This window comes from Protopterus annectens, chromosome 1.part1 (assembly GCF_019279795.1).
Source record: "Protopterus annectens isolate FY-2018-M chromosome 1.part1, PAN1.0, whole genome shotgun sequence".
Classification (NCBI taxonomy): Eukaryota; Metazoa; Chordata; order Ceratodontiformes; family Protopteridae; genus Protopterus; species Protopterus annectens.
This window is the reverse complement of record NC_056726.1, coordinates 1,820,456,291-1,820,483,044: the sequence shown is the minus strand read 5'-3', so window position 1 is coordinate 1,820,483,044 and position 26,754 is coordinate 1,820,456,291. Positions and strand designations below refer to the sequence as shown.

The 26,754-nt window shown below is 39.5% G+C and overlaps 1 protein-coding gene across 3 annotated transcripts in view; it reads left to right on the top strand.

The window, feature by feature from the left end:
- The window catches only part of LOC122812449 (cyclic GMP-AMP synthase-like), a 397,692-nt gene that overhangs the window by 132,157 nt on the left and 238,781 nt on the right, over positions 1–26,754 (top strand). For all 3 annotated transcript variants that reach the window (XM_044084809.1, XM_044084811.1, XM_044084812.1), the window contains exons 2-3: positions 602–1,042; positions 1,125–1,489. In XM_044084809.1, coding sequence (XP_043940744.1) covers positions 640–1,042; positions 1,125–1,489 — 768 coding nt within the window. In that variant the 5' untranslated portion in view covers positions 602–639. The remainder of the gene's footprint in view (positions 1–601; positions 1,043–1,124; positions 1,490–26,754) is intronic.

Sequence of the window (26,754 nt, the reverse complement as noted above, 5' to 3'; positions counted from 1 at the left end):
TTGAAGTGTGTCTTATATTAACGTATGTTTTCTATATGCCTTCAATTCCTCTGATATGTTACTCTGTACTCTACATAATTTGCAGTTTGTGCTTATACCATGTATTGCAGTTTGGATAATGACTGAAAGTGTCACTTTTTGACAGTACCACATCCTGTTAGGCATGTAAATAAATAGCTACAGGGAAGAGCCACATGGGAGTCTTGGCCTTTGAAAACTTCTGTTGCACAAAGAATACTGCATAGATGGAAACATACATAAAAGACCCATGCACTGAAATGCAAATCATCTGCATTCTCTCTGCAACCATATCCCATAATTCCTTGTGCATCTCCTGCACAATGTATGCCCCCCTCCCCCACATACACAAACACACACTCTTTCTTTGTCTCCCTTATTTGATGTTCTATGCACAGTGGAGTGCTCTGAGAAACTGAACAGTTGATTTCACTGCTGAAGTATGTCATTGAGAAAAAAGCTAGTGATAATGTCATTAACTTTTTAAATCACTTTTTTGAGGCACATGCTAGTTGGAGAGCAACACCGCTGTGATTTTTTTTTTTTTGTTTCTGACCCATGTTCATTTTCACTTTATTCGTAGCTAAACTGGTATCTACAAGCTAGAATCAGACTGTAACAATGTCTAAAAAGGCTGCAAAACAGGACTCACCATCATCTGCAACATACAGTAAAACTCAGAACAACAAACCATCTACCCAACACAAGGAAGATTTAGAAAAAAAAGATGGTACTCCTGAGAGACAACTTGGCAGAGGAAGAGGAAGAAGACACAACAAGATGCCTTTGCAAACCGAAGCAGCAGCAGAAGCAAGCCCAGTATTAAGGGACACATGTCCAACTACCGTCACAAAACGGAATCCTAGAAGATCTCCTTATTCAGGAAAGTCTGCATCTTTGGAAATTCAGGACTTGTCCTCTTACTTGGAATTTAAAGAGCAGTTAGCAGAAGTTTCTGATGAGTATTCTGAGACATGCAGCCTGAATAGGTTATGGTATTTGACACCATCAAGATCTTCAGAAGGTACTTTAATTATTTCTAAATATGCTGTTTAACTACTGGTAACAATTGTTCTGAAGACATAATTTTATTTTATTCACAACAGGGTCAGTAGACTGTGGTTTACCTTTGGATACAAGTGAAGATAAAGAAACATCGTCTATAGTCAGAAAAAGAAGGGGATCACGAAAAAGTGTTAAATCTATGGACCTTCAAGAGTCACAGATAATGGGAAGTGAAAGGCCAAAAACAGAAACCAAGTCAACAGTGCTAGAGAGGAAAAAACTGGAAAAGAGGATCAAAGAGATGGCAGACAAGTTGGTCATCAGTCCCAAAGACAGATCATGGGCAGCTCATTTTGTAAATACTTTTTCTGAGCAGCTGATAGACTATTTGAAGACAACACCCTATAAGTCATACTTCAAAAATGTGAAAAAATTGCCAACCGGAAGTTATTATGAATATCTAAAGGTGAGTAATCCTTGAGATTTTAATTTCCTTGCAGGGTTGAAAACATGCTTGATTTGTATATGTGTCTGCTGATATAAGTTTTTCTATAAAAGGCCAGTTGACGAATAATTCCAAAGTGCTTTGTTTACAGAACCTGCAACAACAGTACAGTGCTCTAGACAAGAGAGATAATAGATAAAAAGTGGTATGCATTCAGAATTTGAATTCTATTCAGTCTGACAAGATAGTACTAAATTAAGCTTTATAACCATAAATTAAGCTTTATAACCATTACAGAAGAAAACCATGAATCCTTTCTTCATGTCATAACTAAGGACGAGTAAATTTAAAGTAACTTGAATATTCTTGCTTAATTAAAGACTTCATAGATCTCAGTTACAGCAGTCATGCAGATATTTTTTATTAATTTGTCACTGCAGTAGGGCAAGTGCAACAGATGCAGCAATGAAGGCAAGATAATCCTTGATAGATCTGTCTGAGTAAGTGGTCACTAGTAATATAAAATGATGATGCTGGCTAACCAGTGGCACTGAATGTGACAGGTGTATAAATACTATCAGTTGTCACCAAAAATATGTGATGGCATGGATTTTAAATCCATACCAGTAGCATTAAATAACATGTGATGAGCAATGATTTCTTGACCCACAAAGCTTCCAGCCAATTATAAGCAAAGACTTGACTGGTCTTAAGTGTGAAAGGTAAATGCACATTATTGCTTTAGGTAATAGCCAAAACAAGGCACACTCAAATAAGCTTTGCATTTTACAGCTGCATATCAGTTTTACAATCCCTACATTTCCAGAATTTCTACCATTTTAGACTGTGCCAACTGCCTTCCAGTATACTTTTACCAACAGTAACTAAAACTTGTCCACAATTATTATTATGCAAACAAACACACACACTCATGCACGCACAATATTTTCTAGAAGGGGATAAATGACAACTCTCTTGAGCCAACACCCTGTTTCCCAATTCATAGTAATGTTGCTACCTACCAAACTACTTTGGCAAACTAAGACCTCAGATTACAGTTTACCGTTAAAATAAGTCAACTCATAGGTTCTTAGCTTCGTAGGTTGGTACTAGGCTAGCGGCCCTAGGGCCTATACAAGCCTAGCCATAACAACTCCCTGGATATTTCTTCCCACAATATTTACTTCCCTGGACCCCTGTCCAGCAGGGTGACTGACATGATCCCTGGGGTGAATTTCCTATCTCCCATCCAGTCGTCAAGGTTCCTTTTGAAGAGGTCCAAGGAGGTGCTCTGCTTGACATGTATGGGCAGTCTATGCTAGAGTATGGGGAGTCTCTGGGTCAGGAACCTATCCCTCCAGCATGTTTTGTTCATTGTGATGACAAGGTTTAGATTCCTGTTGCATGTGGCTCTGAGGGATTGGGATTTTTTTAAGTGGAGTATGTCCAACAGCTCAGGGTTTGACATACTTAGACCTTTTTTTTTTTTTTTGCTGGTTGTTTACTAATTTTCTTCATTATGGATTCCATGTTGGAACTTCCCAGAGTGTTTCATGATGACTCCAACTCTGCTCAGACTGGCATTGTTACCCCTCCGTTTCCTGGTGTTTTGGGAATTCAAGGTGCATCGGGTAACTCTATGCAAAGAACTTTGGATAATTTTTTACTACCAGGGCTTCTATTATGGCTTCTGCTCCTAATATTGTAGCTAATGGTGTGGTTAATTCTGCTGTTGCTGCCCCACCAGTTTTAGCTTCCATTGCTGTTCCTAATACTGCTGTTATTACTACAGTTTTACCTGCTGCTTCTGCGACAGCGGGTAATGATAGCAATCTTAGACCGACTCATGGTGCTTTACGATTTATGGAGGAGAGACAACGTAAGTTCCTTAACCCGTTTGGGGGTTTGGGAGGTTCTGCCTCAGGTATGTTCCCTAAATAAATTCAAGACACTGTGAATGACTTTGAGAAATTGATTTTTCATGAAACTCGCTGTCACTTTAATTTGCTGGGTTTAAATAGATATACTGAACTTAATATTGCCCCTAGGGGGCTTAGAGCATTTAAAAATCCAGCAACACCTTTTGACTCTACGGATCCTACTGATAATTTATTTAAAGACAGATGGATTGCTGCTGCCCATTCCTGTGCTATGGAATGGGTGAATACATTAGTAGAGAGAGAGCGTGTGTTCCAAAATAAGTTGCAACGAGAGTTACAGAATATGCATTCAGATTTGCTTGCTGAGATAGGTGAACAAAAGGTTAGTGACATCTTTAAAAACCTGAAAGATAAGTTAAATAAATTTGAAAATGAACAGGTAGATTTTAAATCTACCAAAATTAAAAGAGATATTCGTGATTATAATAATGGGCGGGCCTTTTTGTGGAAAACTCAACCTAATTCGCGCTTTAAATCAATGAGAAAGAATAACAATCGAAATAAGAAACAGTTGTCTGTCTCTTTTGCTTCTTCGGAAGGAGCAGGTTTTACTACTGATTCTGAAGGGCAGTTCTCCGAATTCCCGCCATTGCCAGATGCACAGAATCCACAGGCTCATAAACAGCGTTTTTAAGCCTACGCAGATAATAACCAAAGAGGCAATAAGAAAAAAGGAATTAGTGTTTGTTCTCCACCGAGTGAAGGACAATTTAAACAGACTTCTAAATGTAGTAGATGGAACTAATGTGTGTTTAACTTCTCCTACAATTTATGCTTCTAATGTTGTTAATTTGTCGGGTCTTTCATTATCAGCGGAAGAAATATCTGTTTTGCAGCTAGGTTTGAAATTTATACCAACAGTCATTCCAATAAATCATGTTATTAAACAAGAAATTTTTAGATTTATTAGGAAGTTACATTTAAAATATTATTTTTCTCAGAATAATAGATGTATATATGACTATAATGAAAAATGCAGTTTGGAAAGTGACTTGAGTACTGACAGTTTTTTCTCTTGTATTTCTGATGATTGTGATTCTACAGTAGCTAATGCTTACACTCTTTTAAATACAGATGGTATTAAGTATCAAAGTAAATTTATTCCTCCATATATTAATAGTACTATCACACAATTTTCTGAAATGTTATATTTCTCTTTACAACAACTAGTAAATGTTTTTCATAAGAGTTCTTGCTCTTTTAATATGACAAAGTGTGAATGGTTTGCTCTGAAGAAGTTGATGAATAGGAATGACCTTATTATTAAACCTTCTGATAAGGGCAATAAAATTGTCATACTTCATCATACTCAATATTATGATATGTGTATGAAACATCTTAGTGATACATCCACCTATCAAGTATGTGAATATAGGGAATATATGAACTCGATAAAACGATTTACTATTCTTATTGAAAAAGGTGTACGCTTAGGTTACTTTTGTAAAAAAGATTTAGATACTATGTTTAACATAGATAACTGTCAACTAGCTACTTTTTACTGTCTTCCAAAACTACATAAGGATCCTTATAGTCCCCCTGGTCGTCCCATTGTTCATAGGTTCATAGGTTCATAGGTCATTACTAGGCTATCTGCCCTAGGGCATTTATAAGCCTAGCCAGAGTGTCTTTGGCTTTCACCACCCATTTGAAATTAATTTTGCTATGCCCTTTTTTGAGGTTAGTATACTGTGCCTCTGTCTAACAGTGACACAGAACTGATAGCCGGGGTAAACCTACGATCTCCCATCCACTCATCAAGATTCCTCTTGAAGAGAGTCAGTGTGGGACACTGCCAAACCTGGACTGGGATTTTATTCCAGAGTGAAGGGAGCCTCTGGGTTATGAATCTGTCCCTCCAGCATGTCCTATTTATTTCAGTGCTGAGGTTCAAGTCTCTCGAGCGCGCAGCTCGATGGGATTTGGATTTTCTGAGGTGCAGCATGTCCATTAATTCCGGGTTGGACATGGCTTTATACGTCAGGCACAGATCGCCTCTGAGCAGGCGGTATGCCACTGAGTAGAGCTGGAGTTTCTTTAACCGGGCAGCATATGGCATCTGTTTGAGCCCTTTGATCCTCTTGGTGAGGTACTTTTGGGGTCTTTCCAGTTGCTGCATGTGTCTGGTAAGGTACATCCCAAAAGGGGCATTGTACTCAATTATGGGGCCTGATGAGGGATGAGTAAAGAGGCACGATGACCTCCCCTGATCTAGATGTGAATCCCTTCATGATTAGGTGGGCTATATCAAATGTTTTTCTAACCACTTTGGCCACGTGGTTGTCAAATGAGAGATTGCTATCAACTTGGGTCCCCAGGTCCCTAATGACTTCTTCTGTACTTAATGGATTACCACCTATGTGGTAATTTGTGGGCACTTTGTTTTTGCCAAAGGGGATGACTATACACTTTTTGGCGTTTAGCTTGAGGCCATGGCTCTGGCACCAGTTGTCTGTTTCTATGAGGCCCTTATGGAGGATGCTTGTGTCGGCTGGAGAGTCGATTATGGTGCCCAGTTTGCAGTCATCTGTGAACTTGGTCAGCCACAATCCTTCCGTGTTGGCCTGTACCGCCGAGAAATATATACTGAACAAGAGAGGTCCTAGGACTGAGCCTTGTGGGATGCCACTTGTAACTGGTTTGGAGTCTGACATGGCTCCAGCAATTCTAACCATATGGGTTCTGTCCTTGAGCCAGTTTGCAACCCATCTAGTGACATAGGGGCTTATATTTAAGCTGGTGAGTTTATCTATAATGCCCGAGTGGGGTATTGTATCGAAGGCTTTTGCGAGGTCCAGGTAGGCTGTGTGGACCACCTTCCCCTCGTCAATGGCCTTGGTGACTATTTCAAAGAAATCGACCAGGTTTAAGAGGCAGGATCTGCCCTTAACAAAGCCAAACTGGGTAGGATCCAGTGTCTGTAGGTCCCCAGTATCTTTATTTATGAGGTCCATGATGATCCTTTCCATAGCTTTGCAGACCAAGCTAGTCAGGCTTATGGGGCAATAGTTTCCAGGATCCGTTGAGGCACCACCTTTGTGGAGAGGGACCACTGTTGCTGTATGCCACTCTTTGGATACATATCCTGTAGTAAGGCTGAGATTGAACAGTAGTTTTATGTTTGGGTTTAGCTATTCTTGGAGTTCATGTAGGACGCAGCCCGGGACACCGTCTGGTCCCATTGATGCTGTGTTTTTTTTTTTGGAGAGGGCGGCTCTTACCTGAGCATCTGAGATGTCAGTGGGGCAGCACTCTGCTGGGATAGATATTTGCCCTTTTGGTGGGGGGGGAGAGTTTGCACTGAACCTGTCAGCTAGGATGTTGGCAATGTCTGTGGGTTCTGTGTATTTTTTGTCATTTTGGACTAATTCTGAGCATATCTGGGAATTCCCACCCAGGTTCCTAACATAACTAAAGAAAGCCTAGTGATTATCCTTAGTGTCCTGTGCAATTTTTCTCTCGAAGCTGGCCTTAGACAATTTTATGAGTGCCCGTAGTTTTTTGCTAATACTGATCAGAGATGCCTTCCCTTTTTGGGATTTTGCTCTTTCATGTAGTAGCTTCCTCCTTCTATTGTATAGTTTGTTTATGGCTGGGGTCCACCAGACAGGACGTCTGCCTTTGGAGGATTGGGTCTTGGTTTTATTTGGGATTGCATGATCCATGCATTCCTGAAGGTGTTCATAGAATGCGTTTATAAAGGATTCTGCGGTCTGGGCCATATTTTCCACAGGCCCAGGGGCTTTGAAGGATTCCACCTCAGTTTTGAGGCATGTGAAATTTGCTTTAGAGAAGTTTTTCACTGTGGTTTTCTGGGCAGGCGGTGGGGTCGGGATGTGAATATCCAGTGAGATTAGTTTATGGTCTGATCTTACCAGTGAGGGATACACTTCTGGTCTGGAGCATAGTGTCCCCATGTTGGTGATGATCAGGTCCAGTATGTTTTCCCCTCTTGTGGGAGTGGTAACAAGTTGTTCCATAGCATTTGAGCTTATAAATTCTAGGAACCTTTGGGCTAAGGTGTTGGAGCTAGAGTAATGCTTCCAGTCTATGTTTGGGTAGTTGAAGTCGCCCAATATAATGGTGTTTGGAGAGACCTTCATATTTTCCAGTATTCTCAGGAAGGCCGAGTGGGGTTCCTGGGTTTGGGAGGGTGGTCTGTAGCAGGCTATAAACTGGAAGGCAGTTTTACCCACTGTTAGTTGCACATGGATAGTCTCTGATGCTTCGTGCTGTGCCACCAACCTGGAGGTGTGGGTATCTTTGAGGAATATTGATACTCCCCCTCCTTTTGTGGTTCGGTCCAAGTTTTGGGGCCGAAAAGCATGGTATGAGGTATAACCTGGTAGTGCTGGGGTGCTCTCGGGAGCCTTGAACCAGGTTTCTGTTACTGCACAGATATCGATGTTCTCCATGCTAAGGAGAGTTTCGAGTGCGTGCATCTTGAGGTTTAGACTTCTGGCGTTGAGTACCATTACTCTTAGTTTCTTATCCCTTGTGATACCTATGGAGGTGGGTTTGTCTTTTGAGCCTTGCCTAAAAAAGGCACTATGGGGGTAGCAAGAGCCTTTGCCAATATCCGAAAGCCCAGGGGTTGACAGGTGCAAGCCGTTCCTAGTGAAGCATCGTGGCTTGTCGAGCATGTCATCCCAGGCTGACAGGCATTGGATCCCCTTTGAATGACACCAATACTTAAGCCAATTGTTGAAATTGATCATCTTGTCTTCATATTGTGGCATCATTCTTGGTGAGGGTAAGATGCTACTCAAGGTCAGGGTCATACCGGCCTGGGCTACATGCTCAGAGAGCTCATCTATGTCTCTTTTCATGTAGTCCAGGGAGGTACGTCTCAGGTCATTCACACCAGCATGGACAATGACTGAGTCATATTTGTACTTGCCTTGGAGTGACCTGAGTGCTTGTGTTATGTGGTGGATCCTAGCGCCCGACAGGCAGCTCACCGTGACCTTCTCCTTGTTCAGCCTGGTGAGCGGGACATCAGTGTGCCTGACGATAGAGTCACCTATTACAAGTGTATCTGGTGTGTTGTTTAGCCTTAAGGGCTGTGACTGTTTGGCACACTGGCTTTGTGAGCTATGTGTTGCACGTGTTTTGTCTGCTTTAGGCCTGTGATTCTTTTAATGAGGTATTTTTGCGGCCTTTCCAGCTGTTGCAGATGTTTTGTGAGGTACATACCAAATGAGGCATTGTACTCTATAATGGGTCTAATGAGGGATGAGTACAGTGGGACAATGACCTCCTTTTTGTTCTGGATGAAAAGCTCTTAGTGATGAGGTGTGCCACATAAAAGGATTTCCTGACTGTTGTGGTGATGTGGTTATCGAAGGTGAGACCACTGTCCACCTGTGTCCCTAAGTCTCTCATCACACTTTTAGTGTTTAGTGTACTGCCACCTATATGGTAATTCATGGGTACATGTTTTTTCCCAAAGGGGATAACTATACATTTCTTGGCATTAAGCTTGAGCCCATGGCTCTGGCACCAAGCATCTGTTTCTGTAAGGCCCTTTTGTAGAATATCCACATCATTTGGGGATTCAATAATGGCTCCCAGTTTGCAGTCATCTGCAAACTTTGCTAGCCAAAGTCCCTTAGTGTCGGCCTGTACTTCAGAGAAGTAGATGCCAAACAAGAGCCATCCCAGGACTGAACCCTGAGGTACTCCACTTGTCACTTGTCTAGAGCTGGGATTTGGAGTCGGCTACTTTTACAGTCTGGGTTCTGTCAGTAAGCCAGCTGGCAACCCATCGAGTGACATAGGGACTTATGCCCAGCTTAGTAAGTTTATCTATGATTCCAGAGTGGGGGATGGTGTCGATAGCCTTGGCAGGGTCCAGATAGGCTGTGTGGACCATCTTACCCTCATCCACAGCTCTGGAGACTGATTCAAAGAAGTCAATCAGGTTCAGGAGACAGGATCGGCCCTTCACGAACCCAAACTGGGTGGGGTCCAGTGTTTGAAGGTTGCCAATGTCTTTGTTTATAAGTTCCATGATAATGCGTTCCATGCCCTTGCAGATCAGGCTTGTCAGACTGATGGGACGGTAGTTCCCAGGATCTAAGGGGGATCCCCCCTTGTGGAGTGGGATAACTGTAGCTGTGCGCCACTCAGTGGGCATGAAGCCTGAGGTGAGGCTATGATTAAACATGACACTTAGGTGAGGTGTCAGTTCATTTTGTAGTTCATGTAGTACACAGCCCGGGATGCCATCTGGTCCCATGGATGCTGTATTCTTAGCTTTGGAGAGTGCAGTTTCTACCTGTGTGGCCATGATTACCAGAATTTGGCAATCTTTTGGTATTGAGATGGGCCTTTTAGAGGGTGAGAGAGGGGTGAAATTTGCACTAAATCGATCTGCCAGTATATTGGCAATATCCTTGGGATCAGTATATTTAATGCCATTCTGTTGTAGCTCAGAGCAGATCTGAGCATTGCCATTTAGATTCTTGACATAACTATAGAATGCCTTGTGTTTGTCTTTGGAATCTTTGGCAATTTTATTTTTGTAACTAGCTTTGGAGGATTTTATGAGGGATCTCAGCTTCTTACTGAGGCTGATAAGGGAATCTTTTGCATCCAGGGATTTTCCTCTTTTCTGCAACAGTTTCTTCCTTCTGTTGTTTAGTTTGTTTATGGCAGGAGACCACCAGATTGGCTTCCTTTTTTTGGAGGAGAGCATCTTGGTTCTATTTGAGATGGCACGATTCATGCACGAGTGGATGTGCTTGTACAGTGCCTTAGTGTAGGATTCAGCAGTCGAACTTTTAGCTCCCATCTGCATGGGTGTCATGAAGTTTGTCACTTCTGACTTGAGTAGTATGAAGTTGGCTTTGGAGAAGTTTTTTACGGAGGTTTCCATACTCAGGGGTGGGGGGTGGGATGTGGATGCCAAGGGTGATTTGCTTATGGTCAGATCTGACCAATGAGGGGGGGTAACCACTGGTGTGGAGCATCTATCTCCCATGTTGGTAATGACCAGGTATAGGATATTGGAGCCCCTGGTGGGACAATGGATTAGTTGATCCAGGGCATTGGAATTTATGAATTCCAAGAACCGTTGGGAAAAGGTGTTGGTACCCGAGTAGTTTTCCCAGTTAATGGCAGGGTAGTTAAAATCACCCAGTATTAGGGTGCTTGGTTGTATCTTAATATTTTCCAGTATGTTTAGAAAGGTGTAGTGAGAATCTTGGGGCATGGTGGGGGATCTGTAGCAAGCTACAATTTGGATTGCAGTCTTACCTAGTGTTAGTTGCACCTGGAGAATTTCAGATGCATTGTGTTGGGCAACTAGCCTGGAGGTGTGAATATCATTGGTGAATATGGACACTCCTCCACCTTTAGTGTTTCGATCTTGGTTTGGTGGCCGAAAAGTGTGGTAAGAGTTGTAGCCTGGTATTGCAGGGATGCTGTCTGGAGCCTTGAACCAGGTCTTAGTTACTGCACAGATATCGATGTTCTCCATTTTTAGGAGTGCCTCGAGAGAGTGCATTTTGAGATTTAGACTTCTAGCATTGAGTAGCATTACCTTCAGATTTTGCATGCTTGTATCTGTTACGGTGGTGGTTTTGACCTTTGAATCTTGCCTAAAAAAAGCACTATAGGGGTGACAAGAGCTTTAACCAATAACCTGAATCCCAGGGGTGACAGGTGCAGACCATCTCTGGCAAAGCATCATGGTTTGTCGATCATGTTGTCTCAGGCAGACAGATACTGGATCCCCTTTGAATGACACCAGAAGCTTAGCCAATTGTTGAAGTCAATCATTTTGTCTTTATACTGTGGTATCATTCTGGGCGAAGGCAGGATGCTACTCAGGGCTGGGGTCATACCTGCCTGGGCCACATGATCCGAGAGCTTTTCCATGTCTCTTTTCATGTAGTCCAGAGAGGTACGTCTCAAATCATTCACTCCAACATGGACAATGACACAGTCATACTTGTACTTTTTGTGGAGTGACTCAAGTGCATGCATTATGTGGCGGATCCTAGCACCCGCCAGGCAGCTGACTGTAATTTTCTCCTTGTTCAGCCTGGTGAGTGGGACATCAGTGTGCCTGACTATAGAGTCACTGACTAAAGTGTTAGGTATGTTGTCTTGCCTTAGGGGCTGTTGTTGAGTAGCACACTGGTGTTGTGAGCTATGTGTCACTTTGGTTGTGACTGGTGTTTGTTTGCGTTTCAGCTTCGGAGGTCATTGTTGCTTGGGCAGGTTAATGTTAAGGGCTTCCGCATATGTGGATTTAGTGTTGCTAAGTGTGGGTGTTGATGGTGTGGGTTTAGAAGGGCTATGTGTTGCTTGAGGTGTAGTGCAGGTGTTAACCTTCTCCTCTTGACTGTCTAGCACAATCTTGACTGGGGAGAGCTTTGCTTCCAGTTTGGCTATGTAAGTGCATCTCTCACAGGTTGTAGTGTTGGGTGGTAAGAGGAGAGGGTTGTCTGTGTACATGAGACAGTTGCTGCATTGCACCAGTATGCCCAGATTCACCAGGTGGACAAGAGAAATCACCGGAAGCTGACCCTTGGACATGCTTGTTTAGGTGCTTTATTTGTAAAGTACAAGAGCGGTTTTCCCTTACCTTTGCAAGGTACTTTGCAATTATAGGCTGTTTAGTGCCCACAATTAATTTCTCTGTATTAACAAAGAGAGTTGAGTGCTTGTGTTAGTTTTAGGCTTCCTAGTGCTTTCCAGCAGGTTCTAGAGCAAGTGCTAGTCACAGCAGCTCAGATTTTAGCGCTACTACTGAGAAACCAGCAGGTCCTAAGGGAAAATTTGAAGAGCAGACTTTCTGGTACCTGGAATAGTTTAACTGTAGCCCCACTGTGCTGCACAATGCAAAAAATGCGCAAACACACACATTTTTAAGCCAGAAAGTTGCAAGGGATAGAAATCAGCCCAAAAAGGCTAATAAAATTACAATTTCAGAGCTGGAAACCACTCCTTTAGTGTTAGATAGGCAGTGCAATGCTAAGCAGTAGGACTTCCCTTTACCACAGCAAGGTCTGGATAGCTCTGAACACAGAAAATAAAGTCCTGAAACCAGCAAAGCCTGGGATTTGGACTATACTAGCTAGGAAAGGCAGGAAACAAGGAAACACATTAACCAATTAACCAATAAAAGCTAAAAACTGAGCCCCATTCCAACTTTTATATATTTGAAAATATTTGAATGGTAATATCTGGGAAGTCACTCATTAACAGGGAGATATTAAACATTAAATTGTATTAGCGCAGTGCACAAACCCTTAAACTCATAAATTAATAAGTCATCAGCCATGGTCATTTTAAACTGAATAATAATAATAAGAATATTCTTTATTTGAAATAAACTAAAACATTCCACTTGAAAATTAATAACCTTGCACAAAAATGAAAGCAAAATTTGAACCGACAAATGACATAGAGCAAATTCTTTGAGTTCCACACGTTACAACTATCCTACTTTAGTTGAAATTCACTGAGCGGCATTACACTGAAAAAATATTTGGTTGAATGCTGCAAAATATGTTTATATGGTGATCTGTTTTATTAGTGTAAATAAATGAGTGTGTGTTCTGTTCACTTACACTGACTGCATGTGATCATACCTGTCAACTGTCCAGATTTTCATAGAATTCCCAAATGTATGTCTCATATTTTTGGTACGTTCCTTATAAAAGTTGTGGGGTTTTGGCAAATTGCTGAGGATTTAATTCACTAAGTAATGACATACATTTGAGTTTCAGACTTCATATCATTCAGAAAATACATGCTGACACAAATCTGGTTATTCGAGAAACTTTCTAAGTTTTTAAAAGCAATGTTTAAAATATGTCCTTATTTTTGGGCCTTTGTCCCTTCATTATTTTAGTTTTTTTCCAGATTTCTTGCATTAAGAGATTGAGAGGCATGTGCTTTTGCCAACATCACCAATCAGTGGGGTAAGGGACTTTCTCCTTTTCTCTATGACTGCATGATCTTGGATTTGGTGTATATAAGTAGCAGGTGGCATAGAGGGTACAGCCTATACTCACCCCGCACACACACATAGGGGTTCAGGAGTGCTTTCCCTCAGCAGTAACAGTGTTTTGGATACTTTCTAGCTTGTTTAAGGGTTTCATTGAATTTGACAAAATCCTGTTATTTTAGATAAAAATATACTGTATCGTGTCCCTTAATAGCTTTCTGTTTCAAAATAGAAACTACAAAGTCTTTACAGGTGAGATTATTATCTTTCAGAAGCAAAGCAGTGACTGTCTCTCAAATAGCAGCTACTATGTATTTACGAGTCATAGGCATGATTGTAGGCTTCAGTTATGAATTTTGAAAAATAATTTCTTGTTTCCATAGTTACATACGTCTGAGGGGAGCGTCCCAAATAAAATAATATCCTTTGACTAGACTATCATCTTCAAGGACCACTAGGTTCAAGTACTGCATATTTTGTACAGAAAAATGTTTCACTTTCAAACTGCAGTACATTTCCACAATAACAAATTTATAATATTTTATATACAAGATCATACACTTCTTTTTTTAAGTATTGCACATTTACTAAAAGGCAAGTATAGTGCAATTGCTTTTAAAGAGAAATTTTTTTCTTAATTCTATGCAATTTCACAAGTTCACTTCTCTTTGAAAGAAGTTTTATTTTTTCCAAGCTTATAACAGCTTTTCACACTGAAGAGTCATTTATTCAGCTCCTTATAGACCAGTAGGCATATAGTTGAAATTCAGTGCAGTCTTGCTTGGGACAAAACTTGCCTCAGAAGTGCAGTGTTTGGTCTTGCAGAAACAAACCTTACACATGCAATATGTCTGCCCTACTGCCATGTGGTTAGAGACTTCAGCATAATCATCCCTCTGCCTTTAGTCATGTCCGAAGGGTGGTGTAACATTGGCAGCTGCAGTCAGTTTTGTGAAAACACAAACAAAATGGGAAAATAATGATGTGCTGAGTATAAAACTTTGGTAGATATAAGAGATGACTGGAAAAATGTCTGTTTACCTACAATGTACAGGTCTGAACAAGCTAAATTTGTAGATCAAGTCACCTAGGGGAGTTCAGAATACAGTTATTATAATTTCTATTATGCACTCATACCTTTGTACTTTAGAAAGAAGAAGCATAATTCACAGAAATGAAATAAATTCACTTTGAACTAAACAATGTCAGTTTGCATTCTTATAAAATAATACAGGTGGATCCTGGCAATAGATAATAAAGTTAGTGGGCGGGGATATAAGTATTACTGTCAACCAGAACATGCACCAGAGATACAGAAAGGAGATGTTGTGTGGGAAGTGCTGTGTTTGATATGAAGAAATATGAGTATTATAAGATCAATAATATGACTGATTAATTAAACAATAAAACAAACGGTGACTAGAACTGGTGCTATGAATATCATCAATGGTCTATATTACTTCAGTCAGGCAAGCTATTTATTAAGTATAAAATAAAATATGGTTGTGAAATTTTCCAGTACTTTGGCAGCTGACATTCTCACATCTCACACCAATAGTCAGCCAGTCATAGTGGGTGGTCATGATGCAGTATGAAAGTCAGTTAGCAAGATGAAGGGATATCTCTGTCTGTCATGATGCATGGTCAGGATGCAGTATGAAAGTCAGCCAGCTATAATGGGAAGGGATATCTCTGACCATCATGATGCATGGTCAGGGCGCAGTATGAAAGTCATTTAGCAAGAAGGTGAAATTATATCGCTGTCTGTCATGATGCATGGTCATCAAGCAGTATGAAAGTCAGCTAGCTATAAGAGGAAGTGATATCTCTGACAGTCATGACGCATGGTCAGGGCACAGTATGAAAGTCAGTTAGCAAGGTGAAATGATATTTCTGACTGTCATGATGCCAGGATGCAGTATGAAAGTCAGCCAGCTGTAATGGGAAGGGATATCTCTGATCATCATGATGCATGATCAGGGCGCAGTACTAAAGTCAGCAAGAAGGTGAAGTGATATCTCTGACTGTCATGACGCATGGTCAGGGCACAGTATGAAAGTCAGTTAACTATAAGAGGAAGGGATATCTCTGACTGTCATGATGCATGGTCAGGACCCAGTATGAAAATCTGATAGCGAGAAGGTGAAGGGATATCTCTGATTGTCATGACGCATGGTCAGGACCCAGTATGAAAATCTGATAGCGAGAAGGTGAAGGGATATCTCTGATTGTCATGACGCATGGTCAGGACCCAGTATGAAAATCTGATAGCGAGAAGGTGAAGGGATATCTCTGATTGTCATGACGCATGGTCAGGACCCAGTATGAAAATCTGATAGCGAGAAGGTGAAGGGATATCTCTGATTGTCATGACGCATGGTCAGGACCCAGTATGAAAATCTGATAGCGAGAAGGTGAAGGGATATCTCTGATTGTCATGACGCATGGTCAGGGCACAGTATGAAAATCTGATAGCGAGAAGGTGAAGGGATATCTCTGATTGTCATGACGCATGGTCAGGTCACAGAATGATAGTCAGCAAGAAGGTGAAGTAATATCTCTAACTGTCATGATACATGGTTAGGGCACAGTATGAAAATCAGTTAGCAAGAAGGTGACGTGATATCTCTGACTGTCATGATGCTTGGTCAGCAAGCAGTATGAAAGTCAGTTAACTATAAGGGGAAGGGATATTTCTGGCTGTCATGGTGGATGATAGGGAAACATGCAATCTCAGACCATATCACTTATGAAAATACACACTAGACAAGCTCATGACATCTCTTAACTGTGTTATAAATGAGAATACTCATAAAGCATCTAGATGTCAAATTAGTCCAACAGTCCCTTTAACAAGAATTGGCTGAAGCCTGACTGGTCTGACTGAATGTGTCTAAAATTGCAGCTGAATTGCCAGATTTTGCTGAACACTGCCTCAGCAAAGAACTCATCCTTTTCACTAAGCTGCAGTATTCTTTGAGTTAGTAACGTTTAGGGGTTGCAGAGGACTTAGTATCTGCAATATGTTTCTGATGATTTTTCAGAGTAATGTTATGGTTGAGGAACAGTATCATTTGCTGTCTTAGCTGCTATGTAATTGGTAGATCTGTCTTTCTTCAACTGTCTTACAACAAGAAGACCCATGCTATTAGTAGAATTTCTTCTCTTTGTAGTATTGTAGTAGCTTTTTCTAAAAAAATGCTATTGTTCTTTTTCTTGAACAGACAATAAGTATTCAGTTATTATAATAATATAATGATAATAAAATAATAAATATACAAAGGATAAATATACTCAAGCTAAGTACAATATATACAAGACCTGAACTCAATAGGTGACAATATTAAACTTCCAAAAACATTTCTTTTCTTTTTTTAAATCATCAGAGGAAAGATTTTTTTGAACAAAAGTCAATAAGAGATATCACTTTTGTCCAAGGATTATTGTTAAATGGTTTAGGGTGAATCCTGAGTTCTTTTATTTTGGTCTCTCTTAAGGCAGTTTATTTTAAGAAGTATAAGAAGTCTACAAAAAGTGGTTGATGTACTCGATTTCCATTTTCTGGTAATATTTTTCCTTGCTACCACAAGAATAGTCCATAGCAGAAAGAGATTATTTTTTTTAACTCATGTCCATCATTTACATTAAAAAGATTAAAGGCTTGGATAATGAAAATGTCAAAAAATAAAGTTTTCAAAATATCATCAATATGCCACCAAAATCGACTTAGAGAGCGACAATTAAAAAAAAAAAACTTGCATTCAATCAGCATTCCAGTCTTGCAAACATCTCCAACAGTGTAGATCATTGTTTCTATTAATTTTAGCCATTTTATTTGAAGTTAGGAATGCTTTGTATAGTAATTTCCATGTAAATACATGCCAATAATGAGACCAAGAGGAATGTTTAATGGATAATAATTGAGATTTATTCTCAGAGGTTAAAAAAAGAGGCATGACCCAGTGTGATATGGTTCCAACATTTAATATTTAAATTTGTCTTGCATTCTATAAATATTTTATAAAGCTTTGAAATTAGAATTTTCAATTTTTATTATATATAATTTCATAAAAGAAATGTAGTAATGTGGGATTTTCTTTAAATTGTGAGTGAGTAACAGGCAAACATAGTTCTTGTGTTTGTATTTTCATACTTTGTAAAAATAACCAATTATGGCGGTTTAAATCATATTCTATAATAAGTTGCGGGATATCTTTGACTTTTAGTTTTTTATAACAATGTTGCCAACAAACAAAATTATTGGTTTTCCAAATAGTGTTGTAGTATTGATGTGGCATCAGCAGACCTGTGGTGCAACCGGAAGGATAGCACATCATTCATTCAGTAACAATGTATGCACTGAACTAGAGTGATCACAGAGAGCTACATAATCTTCAAGGAAATTAACATGAATGTATGTAAAGACAAAAATAATTTTTTAGTAGCAATACATAGATTTTGATTCAAGAGCTATCAATGCATTATGTCTTGGAGACAAAGTCCAACAGCTTTAAAGGTTCAGTGGTTTGATAATTAATCCAAAGTCCATGGCAGTATCAGCCTGTCAGCAGAGGGCACAGCTTTAGTAAACAGGAAGCAGACAGGGTTAATCTGGTTTCAGCATGCCTCTAAAACTTCTGCATCATCACTAAACCTTTACGCTGGAACATAACCACCATATTGTTTGTAAAGATATGAAAATCTTCCCTTTTGGAAGAAAGAGCTATATTTTATTTGTGAAAAATATTCTGATTTAAGCAACAAAAAATGTTTGTTTACTAACATAGAAATGCCTGCATGTGATTTATGTGAGTCTTCATCAGATTTGGAAACCCAGATAGAGTATTTGAGGATGAAAGAGGGTAAAAGTGTTAAAGTGTGAATATCACAACATAAATTCATAGATTTATAAATTCAAAGAGTTAAAAGGGAGAGTCCATCCACGGACCATAATCACCTTACCAGTACTTAACCCTTATAGGGACTTCATGCCTTCAGAAAGGCAAAACAAGTCAGTTTAGGGATGAATTAAGAGCACCCATCCAGTTATCAGGGTTTGCCTTAAAGGAAGTAAGGGTGTCATTTTGTTTTGTATATAATGGAAGGCTATATGGCGCATTATATTTATTTCAAGTGTTTATGAAACCATTTGTTTTGTGAAGGTGCTAGACATTAAGGAGGGTTGGGCTTTTAGCATAAATCACACTGCAGGAGCATATTAGGCAAAGTATAGAAACAGAACTTCAAGCAGTCTGGTGATCTTTTTAGTTTGGAATCTCTATGGTCTTATCAGCTGTGTGATGTGTTTGGATACAAAAAGGTGCATTCTGTTTTATAATTGGTCTTATCAGGGCAGAGGATAAAGAAATGATAACTTCTTTTCACCTGGATGAGACACCTTTAGTTACTAATTGGCCTAGATAGAAGGATTTCCTAACTACTGTTGCTATGTGATAGTCAAAGAATAGGGTGTTCACTACAAAGGTGTGAAGATCTCTGATGACAGTGCCAGTCTGGACTGAGGTGTTGTCTATACTATAAACTGCTGACAGGATTTATGTACCAAAGCTGAAAATGTCACACTTCTTTCCATTTAATTTGTCTGTTTTTAATATACCACTGATTTGTATGGTTTAGCCCTCACTATACTAATACGGTATCAGATGCTGAGCGAACAACAACAGGAAGTTTGCAGCTATCAATAAATTTAGTTAGCCACATGTCTGGGTTAGTGGCTTGGAGATCCAAGAAGTAGATGCTGAACAGAAGAGATCCCAGTACTCAACTCTAAAGAAGTGCTTTCAGAGGTGTTACCTGTTACTTTAACTGGGACAGAAATGCTAAGAATGTTACTGGTCTGTTGACTTACAATTAAGAAAAGTTACTGATCTGACTTTCCTAATAACAGCTAACTTTGACTATCTTCTGTGGCAGACATGGTTAATTAAAAGTTCTAAAACATGTAGAGCATGATAAGCAGGGGTTTGAATCTGATAATGTATGTCTTTCATACAACTGTAACAGACATGAATTGCTTAGCCAAAGAAAAGAGATACGGCACAGTTCAGAGGGCCCCTTTTGGGGGGTATAATGGTTAAGGTGTTTACCTTACAGACACAAATAACAGAGTTTGATTCTCACCTTTAAAAGGGAAATTTGCTAGGCTTAAAATGGCCCACAAGGGCAGCTAGCCAGGTACTTACCCATGAAACTGTGAACCTCAAGCAGAGCAATTAGCTCTACTCACCAAGTTTCCTGTACAAGTTTATACTCATTCATCCTTAGCACACTTGGAAAAAATCCAATAAATACTCATGTTAAGGAATATACAAATGTGTGTATGCTCTAAAAAGACAACACTCCCTAGTACATATTAATGAGATGATAGTTGACCCTTTAGAAGGTACAGCTAATCAAATTATGAATACTACCCCTCAGCATTTGCTAGTTATTAACCACTCTGTACTCTACTGTGAGAGGAACATATTGGGTATTCCATCTGTATTCGTAATTCCAAGTAGCCATGTGCACAACCTAACAAAAAATATCTCAAATAAACTGGCAACTTGGGAAAAAGAAAAGAATTAGGGAAAATATGGTATCACCTATTGTACTAACAATGGTATCTCCATTCATAGGTAGGTACTAGGCTATTGGCCCTAGGGCCTATATAAGCCTAGCCAAAAATATACCCTGGCTTTCGCCATCCAAGAAAATTATTTTCCTGTGCCCCTGTCGAGCAGAGCCACAGAAGTGATCCATGGGGTGAATTTCCTATTTCCCATCCAATCATTTTATTTATTATTTATTTTTATTTTACATTTGTTTACTGGGATAGTCCGACTGGATACATGTCCATTTTCAGCAGAGGCCCAGGGAGAAAAGCTCCACAAAGACAAACTTACATAGATTACACAGAAGTTAGCAAACAATTATAAAAACAAAGTGATTATATACAATGGGTTAGTAGTGTTCCCTAGTAGAGACTCACAATTGTCATGGACAGACAATTAAAAGTAAGAGACATCAGATTGGAAGCAGAGCTTGGTGATGTAGTTACAAGTTATGATAATTGCAGAATATGCTTTTAGTTTATAACTTAATCAGGGTTGGTATATGGGCATAGCCAATTCACTTTGAGATACTGTTTGAGTTTTTTTTTTAAGAGACTTTTGGAGGATTGTAGAGTTATATAGTTTGGCAACAAATTCCAGGTTTTGCCAATGAAGTTGGGAAACAGGGATTCACCAGCAGAGTTATTAGCTTTCTGGGTTTGGACCAGTAGTTTATTGGATGACCGTAGGGATCTTAGATTGCTATATGGCTTAATAATATTTTTAAGTGAGGGGGTATCCTCAGGGTGGTACAAAATTTTGTGCGCTATTAAGAGTTGATTGAATTGAATTAAGCTGGGCAATTCTAGCCACTCTAGTTGTTTAAGGTTCTGGCAGTGGTGGGTTCTATAGGTGGAGCCCGTGGCAAATATGGCAATATGATTGTAGCTATGGGACAGCTTACCTAGTTCAGATTTGTTGAGGTTTGAGAGTACAGGCGAGGCATGTAAGAGAGTTGAGAGAAGGTGTGATCGGGCGATTGCAGTCCTAGCCAGTGGAGTTAAAAATGTCTTGTTTCTATATAGTGATCCAAGCTTCTTATTGATGGTCTGTATGGTTTTGTTGATCTGTAGGTCAAATTTGAGATTATTGTCTATGATAACCCCTAGCAGTTTGGTGTGATTATCTGGGGAAATAGTGGTACCACTGTTGGATGTGACAGAAAATGAAAGTGTGGTGGATCTACTAGTGGGAGAGAAGAGTAGAAGTTTAGTTTTATTGGGGTTCAGAAGTATTCATTGATTGGTGAGCCAGTTCTCGATAGCATTAAATGTATTTTGGGTTAAGATTTGCAAGTCGGACGGGGAGGTGTCTGAGCAGATGAGAGTGGATTCATCTGCGTATTGGATGCAGGTGGCTTTAGGGATAGCAGTGTGGAGGTTGTTGATAAAAATAGAGAAGAGTAGTGGGCCTAGTATGGACCCTTGAGGGACACCAAGTGTGAGAGGTAACTGGCTGGAGAGTTTGCCCTGCCAAAGTACCGCCTGCTGTCTACCAGTCAGGTAAGCTGGAACCACTGGATATCAGGCTTGTTGAGGGAAATAGATTTTAGTGAAAGAATGAGAAGTTCATGGTTGACCATGTTAAAGGCTTTTGATAGTCAAGAAAAAGGGCAGAGGTTAGCCTATTGTCATTCCTGTTTTGGTTTATGGCAGTAGTAAAGGAAAGGAGGGCTGAGGTGGTGCTGTGGTATGACCTGAAACCATGCTGGGAGTCGGATAGTAAGTTATTCTGTGAAAAGTATTGCATTAGTTGCTTGTGTACACATTTCTCCATTATTTTGGCTAGTGGGGAAAGAATGGCAATGGGTCTATAGTTGGATATGTCTGAGGAGCTATCACCTTTATGGAGTGGGATGACATGAGATATTTTCCAGAGGGAGGGGATAGCATTTTCGGATAAGGTTCTGTTGATGAAGATAGATATGGGATATGCAATCGCATCTGCAGCTATTTTGCAGGTACTCTGCAGGGAGGAGGTCAGCAGTGAGGGTGGTAGGTTTTAGATTTTTTTAGAAGTGTTTTGATAAAACTAGTGGATATTGGTTGGAAGCCAAATTCCGGGTGATTATTAGGTAGATTAGGCATGTGGTTTAAGTTAGAGGGGGTTAGTTGATTTGCTAGGGATTGGATTGTTTCAGTGAAAAAGTTATTAAAGGCGCTAGCTATTGTCTCTGGGGAGCTATGGGTGTAGTTTGCTGGGGTTGGGGTGGTGGAGTGGCCTGGACAAAGTAGTTGATTTAAGCCTGCCCAGAACTTTTGAGGGTTGTTGTGGTGTTTTTGTAGGAGATTTCGGTAGAAGCTTTTTTTATCCAGTACAATAGATTTTTTTGTATCATTCCTGAGGTGACGATATTTTAGATGGTCAAGTGGAGCTTTGGTTGTTCTCCAGCTGGCCCAGGCTCCATTTCTAGTTTTGATTTTAGCATTGGTATCTTTTGTGAGCCATGGTGCTGTATTTGATCTAGTTTTTATTGTACTTGCTGGAGCATGGGAATCAAGGATACTTAGGAATTTAGTGTTAAAGTGATCTATGGCCTCCTCTAATGTTAGATTTTTTTAGTTTTGACCAGTCAACTGCTTTTAATTAATTTTGGAATATAGCAGCATCAAAGTTTTTCCTGTTTCTAAATGTTTTATATTTGGGCTGGTGAGAGTTTCCTGCCTTATGTTTTATGACATAGGTTAGACAATGGTCATTGAGGTCATCAGGGAGAGTACCAGCTGTGTACAGTTGGGGTTGGTTATTAATAAGGATCCAGTCTAGAATACTTTCCTTGTTGGTTGGTTTGTTTATCCTAGTGGGAGAGGTTATGGTCTTTTTAAACCCAGATAAATTTATATGAGTGGGGGGGGGGGGATCGGAGGAGCAGGGGTGCCAGTCAGTGTTAAAATCACCAAGAACTATGGTTTCTTGGGGATATATAGTCGATAACCAGTAAAGGAGATGATCTCGGGTATTTAGGTTGTTGCCTGGTGGAATGTATGCACAGACGATGTTCAAGTATTTGTTTTGGTTAATCTGTAGCTTGGATATGAGGAGTTCCATGTTATTGAATTGGGGAGGTTGAATGGTGTCTCTATTAACGGTTAGAGTATTTTTGTAAAGGACTGCTATCCCACCTCCTTTCCTTGTAGCACAGTCTAACCAGTGAATATTGTATCCTGGAGGTAGTATCTCATTGTCAGTAGTACTGGGTTTTAGCCAGATTTCCGTAAGACAGATAATGTCTGGGGAGTGGGTTGCTAGGAGGGCATGTAGGTTGGGAATCTTATTGTTAATACTTCTAATATTTAGGTGAAATGCTAGGCGGGAACTAGTGGGAGTATTGATGGGTAGCTTGACTGGGGGGGGTTGTGGTAGGGGAATGGAGGTTATTGGGTGTGGGTGGGCCAGGGTTGGGATGAAAGTCTCCATGTGTTATAAGGTTATAGTGACAGGATATTCTGAGCTTTAGGAGTTTGTTTATAAGCTTTATATAGTCTTTGTCTTTAGGATTATGTTTTGTGGCTATACAGGGGTGGTATTTTATAGAGGGTGATATATTCAGTGTGCAGGGGAAGGTAAAGTGTTTGGTGTTGTGTGAAGTCGTGGGTGTCTGCTTGACTATTTGGGTAGTGAATACCATGGTCAAATGTTTGTTCATAGGCAGTGAGATGGTAAAATAGAAACAGTATAGGCATTTGGGTAATTAGTGTTTTTTTGCTTATTTGCATTTTAATAGGGGACGAGCCAAATTTGATGGCTGACTGTGCTAACAGGGTGTGGAAGAATGAGAGAGAAGGAAATGGGTTAAGGGGACAGGGTTGCTCAATGATGTGTGAGGTGCTGATTGGTACTTAGCAGAAGGGGAGTGGCAAGGGAGTGGCAAAGTCTAGTTTAAATTTATCTGATCCTTAAAGTCTAAAAAACTAGGACCCATGTATATACTGTGTAAAATTCTTGACTACTAACATATTGTGTAAATATTATTTAAAAAAGAACTAATGTTAAAAATACATGTTAAATATATACATAAATTATATATATAAATTGTATATATAAATTAAATACTCATCTTCATATAATGGTAAAAAGTTATACAAATATAAAAAGTTTTTTTAAAAAAATGTTGCAACCATTTAATATAACATATATATAACATTTGTTTCTGAATACATAAAGTTTACAATTTAGCAACACCTGCCAATATGTTGCTGGAAGCCAATAGACCACCTGGTATGAATGACCATATATCCATTGCACCGCTATTAAGGTTGAAAGCTGCTAAACTGTAAACTTTACGTATGCAGAAACAAATGTTATATTACATGGTTGTAACATTTTTTTTTAAAAAAACTTTTTATATTTGTATAACTTTTTACCATTATATGAAGATGAGTATTTAATTTATATATACAATTTATATATATAATTTATATATATATTTAACATGTATTTTCAATATTAGTTCTTTTTTAAATAATATTTACACAATATGTTAGTAGTCAAGAATTTAACACAGTATATACTTGGGTCCTAGTTTTTTAGACTTTAAGGATCAGATATTTTGATACTAGGTATTTCAGAATGTTTTTCTTTAAAAATTAATTAGAAGGTTCTTAATTGATGCAATTAAATACTATAAATACCTTGTTTGTGCAATGAATTTTATATTTGAAGAAGTCGGGGAATTATACTGATGAAAACGTTGTATCAGTTTTTATTGACGTTAATAAAATTACTGTGGTTGCAGTCTCTCTACTATCTGATTTTGGTTCTGTGTTGTGGATTTTATCAGTAGAGCCTCCGGTTGTTTTCTAGTTTAAATTTAGCACTAGTGGGGGCGGGTGAGATTTGAGGGCAAGGAGGGGAGTGGAGCGAGCTGAGCGCAGCGAGGGCAAGCAGAGCGGGGCTAACACTGACTCTGAGAGTTACCTTGGGCTTTTGGTTTGGTTTGTATGATTGTATGTAAACAGTGTTGTTGGCTGTACTTTAATTTGTTTTATTCTTTTTTAATTGTAAACCAATTTTCAGGCTAATTTTAATTGGATCCTAGGGGTAAACTAGCAAATGTAGTCAAGGAGGGAGCGGAATAACTTTACCAAATTAAAAGTAAATGCTTGGGGCTGGAACACTGTGTGAGTGTAAGGCTGATTCAAAGTAGTATAGCCCAATCTAGTGGCAATTGGCTAGATCCCTTCACTGTTGTTGTGCATACACCATTAAGCCTCAACAGTTTACAAAAACTAAATTGTAGTTCACCTATTACAATTGAAAAGCTGGAGGGAGTCAGGCTCTTGCTTCTCAGAGGTTTTACTTAGTTAACATAGCCAGCGTCAGTGGAGAAGGTAGAAATTGCTTTATGCAGTGAATCCCAGGTGGGGTGGGGGATCAGTCAGGAAATAAACCCATGCAAACTGAAAAATAAAGGTAAATAAGGCAGAATTAGTGCAAAGGTTACAAGAATGTGAAGTGGAGAGCATGCAAGGAATAGAGCTGGCGAGTAAAATTAATTTTATTGCATACATTATAATTAAAATTGATTATAGTGCATACACTATCAGCTCTGTAAAACCACAGACTATCAGCAGTAACATACAGCCTCTAAGTCCAGTGATAACAGCTGTATACTTCAGTGAATACACACAGGATATAATGCACAAAGCAAAGTATGGCTGTTTTAGGACAATAATTCTAGAGCTTTGTTATTCAGTATGAACTAACAGTAACATGAACTGCATTCACTTAGCCTTCTATAAAAGCAATTATAAAGTCCAGCCTGTAAGTCTTCTAAGTACAGTAGCATGCCATATAAATGTTTACAAATGTAATCAGAACATGAATGACCTCTGCAAAACAGCAGGATGCCTGTCAGATATTCAACAATTAAAGCTCTACCTTCATAAAACAAGATAAAAAAGAAGCAGTTTGTAAGTTAGAACATTAGCTATTTCTCAAAAAATATGAGAGTTCTGAACAGCAGTTACAGTTTAGCACCATCAAATACCTCAGTAGTTAACAGTAATAACTAAATAAATCAGCAGCTAACAGCAAAGAGGACAGTAATGCAAAGTAACTTACTTGCTGTGCAGGCACAACGAACAGAGGGGTAGGGAAGGTACAACAGCTACAGGATGAAATGAATGTTGGTCAGGTAGTAGAGAGTTTGATTAAAGACGGCACCCTAGGAGGGGGCTAACTAATGAAGATAATCAGGGGGTGGGGTGGTAGTGGCAGACAGGGAGAATGGAGAAGAGAGCAGTCAGGACAGGATTAACCAGGAACTTATGGATCCCTCCCCCACAGGGAGAAGGGCTCGAAAACTGTCAGTGTAAAGTGAGGACTGACTCTGAGAGTTACCTTGGGCTTTTGGTTTGGTTTGTATGATTGTATGTTAGCAGTGTTGTTGGCTGTGCTTTAATTTGTTTTATTCTTTTTTAATTTTACACCAGTTTTCAGGCTAATTTTAACTGGACCATAGGGGTAAACTAGCAAATGTAGTCAATAAGGAGGGAGCAAAATTACTTTACCAAATTAAAAAGTAAATGCTTGGGGCTGGAACACTGTGTGAGTGTAAGGCTGATTCAAAGTAGTATAGCCCAGTCTAGTGGCAATTGTCTAGATCCCTTCACTGTTGTTGTACGTACACAATTAAGCCTCAACAGTTTACAAAAACTAAATTGTAGTTCACCTATTACAATTGAAAAGCTGGAGGGAGTCAGGTTCTTGCTTCCCAGAGGTTTTGGAGTACCGCACCCACAGACTCAAAAAACATGGTTAAAACAT